The 10,608-nt window shown below is 49.1% G+C and overlaps 1 protein-coding gene across 1 annotated transcript in view; it reads right to left on the reverse strand.

Annotated features, from left to right (window-relative positions):
- Positions 1-3,754, reverse strand: part of LOC113486619 (collagen alpha-1(I) chain-like) — a 62,343-nt gene extending 58,589 nt beyond the window's left edge. Inside the window, exons 1-3 of the mRNA XM_026860687.1 lie at positions 3,706-3,754; positions 2,467-2,614; positions 1,578-1,736 (exon numbers count right to left, since the gene is read on the reverse strand). Coding sequence (XP_026716488.1) covers positions 1,578-1,736; positions 2,467-2,614; positions 3,706-3,754 — 356 coding nt within the window. The remainder of the gene's footprint in view (positions 1-1,577; positions 1,737-2,466; positions 2,615-3,705) is intronic.
- Positions 3,755-10,608: the final 6,854 nt, after the last annotated feature.

Genomic DNA, 10,608 nt, shown 5'->3' on the forward strand with positions numbered 1-10,608 from the left:
AAGGGAAGGGAAGGGAAGGGAAGGGAAGGGAAGGGAAGGGAAGGGAAGGGAAGGGAAGGGAAGGGAAGGGAAGGGAAGGGAAGGGAAGGGAAGGGAAGGGAAGGGAAGGGAAGGGAAGGGAAGGGAAGGGAAGGGAAGGGAAGGGAAGGGAAGGGAAGGGAAGGGAAGGGAAGGGAAGGGAAGGGAAGGGAAGGGAAGGGAAGGGAAGGGAAGGGAAGGGAAGGGAAGGGAAGGGAAGGGAAGGGAAGGGAAGGGAAGGGAAGGGAAGGGAAGGGAAGGGAAGGGAAGGGAAGGGAAGGGAAGGGAAGGGAAGGGAAGGGAAGGGAAGGGAAGGGAAGGGAAGGGAAGGGAAGGGAAGGGAAGGGAAGGGAAGGGAAGGGAAGGGAAGGGAAGGGAAGGGAAGGGAAGGGAAGGGAAGGGAAGGGAAGGGAAGGGAAGGGAAGGGAAGGGAAGGGAAGGGAAGGGAAGGGAAGGGAAGGGAAGGGAAGGGAAGGGAAGGGAAGGGAAGGGAAGGGAAGGGAAGGGAAGGGAAGGGAAGGGAAGGGAAGGGAAGGGAAGGGAAGGGAAGGGAAGGGAAGGGAAGGGAAGGGAAGGGAAGGGAAGGGAAGGGAAGGGAAGGGAAGGGAAGGGAAGGGAAGGGAAGGGAAGGGAAGGGAAGGGAAGGGAAGGGAAGGGAAGGGAAGGGAAGGGAAGGGAAGGGAAGGGAAGGGAAGGGAAGGGAAGGGAAGGGAAGGGAAGGGAAGGGAAGGGAAGGGAAGGGAAGGGAAGGGAAGGGAAGGGAAGGGAAGGGAAGGGAAGGGAAGGGAAGGGAAGGGAAGGGAAGGGAAGGGAAGGGAAGGGAAGGGAAGGGAAGGGAAGGGAAGGGAAGGGAAGGGAAGGGAAGGGAAGGGAAGGGAAGGGAAGGGAAGGGAAGGGAAGGGAAGGGAAGGGAAGGGAAGGGAAGGGAAGGGAAGGGAAGGGAAGGGAAGGGAAGGGAAGGGAAGGGAAGGGAAGGGAAGGGAAGGGAAGGGAAGGGAAGGGAAGGGAAGGGAAGGGAAGGGAAGGGGCACAACATGAAACTTAGGTCCCACACCTTATGCAGGACAAGGCTTCACCCCTACCAGCTCCCAGGGTCCCCCATGTATCCATGCTTAGTGCAGTTGCAAAGGACGGTACTAGAGAAATTAAGTCTACCTTACTGTCACAAGTAAAAACCCACACTTCTCTTCCAGCATGAGAATGCTATTCTATACAATGGATTTGGGCACATCTACAACCAGTTGGGGCATCTAGGAAATTATTGGTATTTGTGTCTCTCCCTGCTTAATTTACTCCCAGGCATTTGAACATTTTTGTTCTTTGCTTTGTTTTCCAGATCTGCATCATTCTGACAGAGGAGTTAGGCAGTGACTACCTGTGCAGTCACACAACCAGGTCTAAGGGACCATCACCCAGGTGGGGGGACATGACCTTGATTCAGCTGAGGTGGGGTCATAGCAGCAGTGCTCAAAGCCCAAAGTGGAAAACCTTAACTCTGGCCCTGGGAGTAGAAAAGGAAGCAAGAAGAGGCAGAAAAAAGCACCTGAGTTGGAACTTACTCATAGTGTCTCCTCCTCGTGGTGACAAAGACCAAGGCATATGGGTTAATCCTGATTTGGAAGAGCACGTGACTCCGATGGCTAAGGATGGTCACTAGGCTGGTGTCCTCCTTCAGCGAGTACCTGAGCTTCATCAGCACACTCAGCTCATCTGCAAACCTAGCAGAAAGAAGTGATGCATGGCATCCTGCAGCAGCTGCTGTATCACCATGAACTGCCCTCTTAGGACATAAAAAACGAGTCACAGCACAAATTAACTCAGTGAGAACAAAAAATAAACAAAACAAGAGCAAAGAGTCATTCAGGTTGTAAGGTCAGGTACTCTAAAAGAAGCAGCCAGGCCATATAACCTTAATGCATCCCTCTCAGGTTCAATCTCAGCACACATTTATGTGGCTGTGCATGATTTTCATGGGGCTCCTGCCCTGACCACTGCTGAGACTGGATGATAACTCTGTTACAAATGGCTCTTCAGTGCTCTGTCACCACATCCAGCGTCCTTGACCCTTGCAAGCTACAGCCCTGTATCAAGTACAGCAAGGTCTGATCTGGTCTATGCCTCCACAGTCTTGGCATCAAGCAATGCTGAGGGATATGGCTGTGCTCTCTCGTGTGCTCTCTCCAGTTACGTGCTGGAGTAGAGAGGTCTCCCTAATGGGAACACCAATAAAACACACTAGTGGAATGGTAAGTCAAGCACTGTGTCTTCCCTGCACATGACCAAAAAAGATGGAAGAAAGGGAAGAAGCACCAAGCTCATAAGAGCACACAGTGGACGTCTTTATCTTCATCTTGTTATGGAATAGGGTCTTAAAGGAACCTCTTAAATGAACAAGCATGCACGAGATGATTTTGAGCACTACCATCCTGACACCATTCCCCAGCCTACCTGTCCCCAAACGCCTCCCTCGTAGGGATGTTAAGGGTAGCGTACTGCCCGATCTCCAGGATGCTGCAGTTGGCTTCATCATAGCTAAAGGAAATATTGCTGAGGTCCTGGGCATGGGAAGTAATTTTATCCAGCAAGTTCACTTCATCTGCATTGGGGGAGAAGAGAGAGATGCTCACTACAAGGCTCTGTTCTCTTCATTCTTCCCATCAGACAACAGACAAGCCGCCCAGGCATAAAAGAAAGCAGTTTGGGGAAATTAAAATAATTCACAAATACAGTCAACTTGGACCAAAACAAACATTCAGATAACTTCAGAAGCAGCCAGGTGATATTTTTAAAACAAAATACATGTTTTGAGACCAGTGTCCCGAAGACTTAGAGGGCCATTCCTACCCCAGCAGTGGTGGCATTTTTGTGAGCATATAGTTGGGATGCTCAGGACTGTAAAGCAAACCTGGGACACAAATGTCCTAAAATGCAAGTCCTGGACCAGCTGGGCCCAGAAAATCCTGCTCAGTCCTTTTCCAAGCTTCCTTGTTGAAGTTTACCCAATTTCAATGAAGAATTTGAACAAGGTGCGGGGTGAAGTTACTGTGTCCCTCCCTGAGGCAGGTGTCCTGATCAGAGCTCAGGGGCACTCCTCTGCCCAAAGCAGGGTTCCTCGCTATGACAAGGTCAGGAGCTCCATCAGGAGCTGTGCATCCCACAATACCCCTTCCCAGCAGGTGAAAGGCCCACTTTCAGCACTGTTCTGTGAACATGCAAGATGGTTTGAATTGGGTCAAAGCCCCTGGTCTGGGTTATTTGGTAGCACCATCATTTCAGTCTCATGAAAAGCTTTTAACTCCCTTGGTGAACAAAGACATTCCCTTTCCAAGCTCATTCTTTAATGAAAAGATCCTTCAACTACAGAAATACATGAACAAAAATTTAAAACCACAAGGTTCCTTGTTCCCCTCCATTAGCAAAAAAATTCCAGACATCTGGCTCCATGCAGACACACTGTTTCTACCTCTGAGACATACAACAAAGTCCCTTCTTTCTTGTCATCCCTTTATGCAGTGTGGCAACGACCCTGCCACCTACAAGGGGTGAGGACAAGGGATGGACCTGAGCAGCAGCCCATAGGCCCAGCCTTGCTAGAGGGGTCTGGATCACTCCAGACCCACAGTCTCTTTACTGGGAGGGCCTGGACAATCCCACTTGATGACTTGTCAATGGGAATCCTGCCAGTACCATCTGCACTAGCATCTGCCACCATTTGGGAGGCATCCAGCCTCTGCATTCACTCTAATTCCCACTGTCGATGAGGTGCAAGATTTATTTGAGGGCAGATGAACAGCCTCAAGCATGCTGCAGCCTGACAGGAGATATACACACCCTATAGATCCGTTGCTCTGGAAAATAACAAGTCAATTGAGCGGAAAGCTTCTTTGATCCAGTTCAGACACTAACGTAACAGTCCTGTCATCATCTCATCAGAAGATTTTGCAAGGGAACAAGCCCTGTGCTGGGAAGCATGGGAGGGAATAGGGTCCTTCAGGAGATGCAGCCTTTTGTGGGGACTTGGGATTTCATCTGGCATTTCCCCAGCTCCCCACATGGTCACAGCATCAACATATTCCCAGGTAACTCAGCAACATAAACATGCAACAGCCTTTAGCAGTAGGACTGTTGCAAAAATGGTACCAAACCAGACAGGGTGCCAGGCTGAGCCCCTCTGAGACTTGAACAGTCATAAACCCTGAAACAGCACTGAGTCAGCAGAGTTTATCAGTGTTGTAAGTGATGTGCATGCATAGCATGGGGAATTAATCTGAGATCAAACACAGCTGACAGAGGGGGAAAAATATCAGGAATATTTGTCCCTTCTCATTCCCAAGCAGTTTTGGGAGGTGATTTTGCAGCTGCTGACATCAATAGATGTGCCAAGACCTGCATGGTCCCATCTCCAGGGGCTGCAGCCTTCATCACTGAGCAGCTTTGCTGGTGATTACAGGCAGACAAGTGTGAATGCAGTGGATGCTGTCGGCTGAAGGGCTTTCCTACACAAGCTGCAGCTGGGAACTTTAGGTGCTAGAAATAACGTGCTTACATGGAAGTTTTCCTGGGCAGGGTATGGCCTTAACACGACTTGAGAATTTACTGAAAGTTAAAACTATGGCCCATGATATGTGCATCTAGAGTTAAAATTAAGCATGTGTCCTGTGGCCTATGAACTGGAGGGTGATCACAGGGGCAGGGCGACACCAGGGTTGGTGTTTGCCTCTGGACCCCTCACCAACCCCAAGAGAAGAATTTGGCATAAAAGAAACACAGAATCAGGAGATAAATTAATGAGGTCTCTTAAGGCCCAGGCAAGGGGACAGGTAGGAATCACAATCTGTCAGAGCTGAGGAAGCAGCTGTCTGCAACATGGAGCACCAGCACACACTGCACCTACAGCCAGGGGAGCGATGAGTGGGTCCCACTGTGTGCCCGGGGCAGCCCCAGAGCCAACAGAGGAACTTTGCACTGCTGTGGCCTCTGCCATGGCAGCCACCACAGCCTGACCATCACAGGAAGGGTTTGGCCGTGTTCCCTCTCGACACGTTTGCATGCACCTGGGAGCAGCAGAGCGAGAGCTGAGCACAGCCACCCCACAGCCCCCACGCCACGCAGGCAGCTCAGAGGATGGTGACAAATCTCTACTGGAGACAAGCAAGGACAACTGAATGACAACCCGGTCATTTCAATCCCCAGAGAGGGTCAGCACTCAAACCCTGGCAGTCAGCTGCACAGTTGTACCCTGGGCAGAGCCACTGTAAACACCACCCTCCTCTCCCTGATTCCCCCCACAAGCCAAAAGAGAAATTTTGAAATAAATGATGTGCCTCTCAGACACCAGCCCTCACACAGAGCTGAGGAAGCTGGAAAGCAGATGCCCTTCTCCCACTTTACCAGCTCCAGTCTGCAGCTCTTACACATGCACTGCTTTTTCTTCCCACTCCCTGTTCTCCAGAAGCAGCTTTCCATGTATTTATTTTAGGTGCATCTGGCTGGTTTCTGCACGATTGGGATAAGCCAGTGGGGCCTCAGGAACACCTGCAGCAGAAACCCATACTGCCTGAGCCAGCAAAGCATCAGATGGGATCCATCTACTACAGTCCCTATGAAGAGAGAGCCCTGCTGCAGCAGCTGCGGCTCACGGCACCACGCTCTCATCCTGAGGCAGAAGCTGATGCACAGCGTGGCTGTTTATTACACTGGAGTTAATGCTCAACCAGCCTCAACACCAAAGCTTTTGCGTGCAACTTCTCCCCACAATTAACCAAGGGTCAGCTCTCCATCCTGACACTGCTGGGTTTCTGGTTGTTACAAGAACATCGCAGATTTACTTTGAATTTCAAAGCAGGTTTATTTTCTCTCTTTGCCTTAACCTCTGGGAGCAGACCTGCTGCTTCTCAAGGACACGGATTACCTGTGGAAGCAATTCTCAGCTGCAGGGCCTGAGTCACCAGCTACCAGAGATCAGGGTTACAGCCTTTCTGGGAGCAGATTAATCCCAGGCAGGTGGATGCTGAGGATGCAGCAAGTGCAGTCACTGCTGCAGGCAGAGTCAGGGACAGGACAGACTGTACATCTGAAACGGTAATTCTAGGTTTATTTTACAAAAAAACATGTTTTCTCATGGGCTTTCAGCTTTCCTAGGGCTCAGGTGCCTTATCCCCACAGGCATTCATCCTCCTGCCTTGCTTCACAGAGAGGATTCCCCATCTCCTTCCAGTGGCCATCAGTGAGCAGCTCTGCTCACAAATGCTCTTTTCACCACTTATGAGCAACCTTCACCATCAGCATGCTCCTATCTCCACCCTGGAGGCAATGCTGCCCAGGACCCCAGGAGCAGGGCTCACCCCAAGCTGTACTCCCAGTCCAGCTGTGCTTGCATTGGGTTCTAGACTTGGGTCCTTCCTTGCCCATCTGCAGAAAAGCCAGGCAAGACTGCCCATGGTGCACACTCAGCAAGCCAAACCAACCTGTTTGCTATCCAATCTCAAACCAAAAGCCTGCAGAGTGGCTATTTCTATTCTGAAAAGGAGATTCCTGGAGTTCAACAGCTGCTGCCAAACTCAGCTTGCCTCAGGGCTCCTAAAGCAGCGCAGGAATCCTCCCAGGCAGCCCAGTGCCAGGGAGACTTGTGCATGGGCCAACCTCAGAAAGGACAAGCACCGGGCAGTGCAGCCAGAGCCAAGAACACAACATCCCAAGCTGAAGTTAACCAGCGGTCATCAGGGTGCCAAGCACGTTTTGGGAGAAATGTTTCCAAGGATGGGGAGCACGGCAGTCAGGGCAAGGGAGGACACCTATAAAAACCTATTAGAGATACAGCTTAGAGCTGTTGAATCACAGCCCATGAACCCATTGCAGTTGTGTCAGGAGGTCTCTGCTTCCAAGATCCCAGAAACTCTACCAAGAGAAACAGCCAGACTGACCTTGTGTTTTAGTGCAGATGTCCCAACAATCCTAAGCTTGGGCTACCGGTGAAAACCAGCAGAGCCTTGCAAAGCTCAGAAAGAGAAGATGCATCCTCTGATTATCAGCAGTGTGCCCTGGATCATCATTACCTCCACTCCTTGGCCTGAGCAATTTAAGAGATGGCTATTTAAAATAACTATGACTTCTTGTTTGTTTCCTTTGTAAAAAAAGTTAAACAGCAAATAAATAAATAAATAAATAAATAAATAAATAAATAGCATCCCTTTTTAAAAATTAAGTTGCTTAGAAAAGCACACGGAAAGAGAGATTAAAGAGTTTACCCCACCCCTCTGAGAAGTCAGAAACAAATTCCAGCTCAAATATTAAGTACACAAAAGAATTTCTAGGATAAAGCAGAAATTAAGGCAGAGGGATCTGCATAAGCCTCTGCAATGTTTGGTGTTGGGGACTTTGTCAATGTACCTGCATCAGACCATAAGCTCCATATTTTCCATACAGGGTTTTCCTGCCCTCAGCAGTCCTTTGAGCCCACACAGAGTTAAAATCCTAAGGAACAAGACGAGAAACAGGAAACACAGACAATACCCTGGTCAGACTGGGGACTCAGGGGACAACCCTAAAGTTGTCCTTTGAGGAGGAAGGTAGACAAACAAGGAACCATTCAAGAGACAGAAACAAATATGGAGCAGGAGACAAACATACAAGGGGTGCTACCAGGAGACAAGCTACCTCCAGCAAAGGTCCATGGTTCATTCAGGAGGCAAAGTCAGCGGCAGGGCTGGAGACAAGCACCCTACACCATAGCTCAGGGGAGGGCTGAGCTTACATGGGGGTCCTGGGATGAGGGCAAGTGTGGAGGTCCCAGGCAAAGCTGGTCACGGCCATTATGGCCCATTAGTGCTCCCAGGGACCAGTCAGGGTTCAGTAGTGGTCCTTCACCACCCCATCCCATCCTGGGGGCTGCATCCCAGAGGAAGGTGTCCCTTGAGGGGGCACTCCAGGTTGCAGATACAGAGAAGTGACCATCCATGCTTTCCTCTAGCTTGTGTGCAGGTGAAGCTTTAGGTTCTCCCTGAAGGAAGGAAATGAGGGAAAAGGGAATTGTATTAAACAACATAAAACAGAATTGGAGCTCTGGGAGAGCTTGTAACAGAGTCTGTCAGACTGAGTCACTTCCCCTGGATACGGCACCACCAGTTGGGACCTGAAATAACTGAGTTGGACAAGGTTTGGGGACAACCCCAGAGGACGGCCCTGGTGCTTGCTGTCTGGGGAATGGAGCATATGACCTAATGGGTCTTTTTCCCTCTAATTTCTGAGTGCATTATGAAAATGTCCTGCCAGAAGTTTGCTTAGGATCACAGACCATGCACTTCAAACTTTGAATTATAGAGACTTGTGCATCACAGCTAGAATTTAATAATAAAGGCTCTCTGCATTAAGTGATGGAAAAAGAGGACTTTATACTGGGGCAAGGGTTTCCTGGCACCTCACACCGCTGACACCACCACATTAGCACAGGCATGATCCATAGCCAAGCATTCAAAAAGACAGCCCTCCCAAAACTCAAATGCTCCTCCACTCCCCTCTTGATGGCTCATATTCCTCTACCCTTTGCCTCTTGAAAAATGTTCTCGAGCTTGAAGGTTATGCCTGATCTCCTCTGGGCCAAGATGGCAGCTTCATATTTGTCTGGACTTGCCTGATGACTCTGCACATGGGTGGACAAGGTCGAGGACACCTCAGTAGTGTTGTGTTTGCTGGACATCAATCTTCCAGCAGCTCTTCCTGCTTCTCTTCCTACCCTAGCATTGCTTGTAACATAAATAATGTCCATGGCAGCCATCCGTGTCACCTCCTGCACCACATTTGTTTCCTACTGTTCACATTTCCCTCGTCAACTAATAATTTCTCTTTAAGGGCAACACCGCAAGCCACACGAGACTATGTTCGCAGTGATGGACCTGCATTCAGACGGTTATGCAACAGGATTTCAACCTTCTCCTCCCTGCTCTGGAGAGCGGAGATAATTTGGTTTTGACCCAGTGGCTGCAAGTTAAAGGGGACAAAGCCAATGCAGGAAGAAAAAGAAAAAGCACATTTCTCACAGAGAATGTTGTACCTATTAGTGAATGCAACCACCCACCCACAGAGAGGACAGAACATTTCAGGGAAGCGAAACCTCTTCAGAAGAAAGAGCTAGCCATACACATTGTTTAGACAGGAAAAATTGGAGCACAGAATTCTTTTCAAGCTCATTACACAGATCTGCAGGCGTGCTGCCGCTCCTTTGTATGGACCCAGCACGGGGGACTCTGCCAGGATGAGGATGGAGCTTTTAGGGACAGAGCCTGGGGAGGAGAAAGGGTTGCTGGAAGTCGAGGATGACCCCAAATAAGGATACACCAGCTACAATAACAAAGTAGTTCAAGTGGCAAAAAAAAGAAGAGAGCCCGCGAAAGAGCTTTCGGGAGAAGAGCAATGGTGGCAGGAAGGCAAGGAGTTGCTAAAGCCACAGTGGGAAAGTGGGCTTGGATTTAAGAGTTGCTAAAGCCACAGTAGTGGGGAAGTGGGCTTGGTGGGCATTTTAGCCTTCAGCTTCACCATCCTCATGGGGTATTCTCTCTGCCCAACTGCCCAAGCCATGGGATGGCATGAAAACCTCATCCCATTAACTGAAAGAGTATGTTTCCTGCCCTAGAGGGGACAGGGAAAGGCTTTGCAAACATGGAGTAAATCAATATCCTGATAGCTGAGAAATGAGAGTCTGAAGACCCTTTTGAAGGAGGCACTGGGAAGGGCTGGGAGGAAACCTCACAACAGCTAGTTGCTCTGCAGGATTTGGTGGTCTCACTTGGGTTGGTTGTTTTTTTGTTTTTTTGAATAAGAAAACAAAAAAGAAGCCACATCCCAAGATATATACTGACAGATCCTGCAGAGCTGCTCAAACATCTCCTTCCTGAGCAACCAGGAATGTTAACTTCAAACCAAAGCTCCTGGTCTCTAGGAGAATGGACTGGGGTGCTACACCTCACCCTGAGACCACACCCCCCCCCCTGGTGTGTCTCCCATCCTCTGTTCTGCACGTCTCCTCCCCACTTCCTCCTTTCTCTGCTCTGTGCATGCATGTCCTGTCCCCTCCTGGACCACTGACAGCAAGTGCTTTGGGGTTGAGCTCAAACCCTCACTTTACTCAAGCCAAACACTGTGGAATTGATGTTTTATCTATATTTAGGGCTTAATAGGTTTAACCAGAGGGGTATTTTAAAATGGATTTCATTTAAACCTGTGCAAATCCCCACACAGCCACTCTTCAATCTGCTCAAGTCTGCCTCACAGCAATTAAACTTAATTACTGAATTACAGTGAATCAGCATAAACCAGATTTGAATTAGTCTACAAAGCCTATACAGCAGATTCTGTGGGATTAATTTAAAAACAACTAAAAAACATGCTAGTAAAACTTGTGTGACACTGAGTGGGGACAAGACCCAAAAACATTGGCCCTCACTGTTGCTAGTAAATAAACTTCTCTTTGTTGTTCCATTGTCAAAGTAAATTAATAGCAAATTCCACAAACTATCAGACTCCAGGGGCTTGTTTCCAGCACCAGCTTTCCAAGAGCCTCCCTCTCTGTTTTTTGTTGTTTTTTTGTTTTGTTTT

This window comes from Athene cunicularia, assembly GCF_003259725.1.
Source record: "Athene cunicularia isolate RWA chromosome 17 unlocalized genomic scaffold, athCun1 chr17_part1, whole genome shotgun sequence".
Classification (NCBI taxonomy): domain Eukaryota; kingdom Metazoa; phylum Chordata; class Aves; order Strigiformes; family Strigidae; genus Athene; species Athene cunicularia.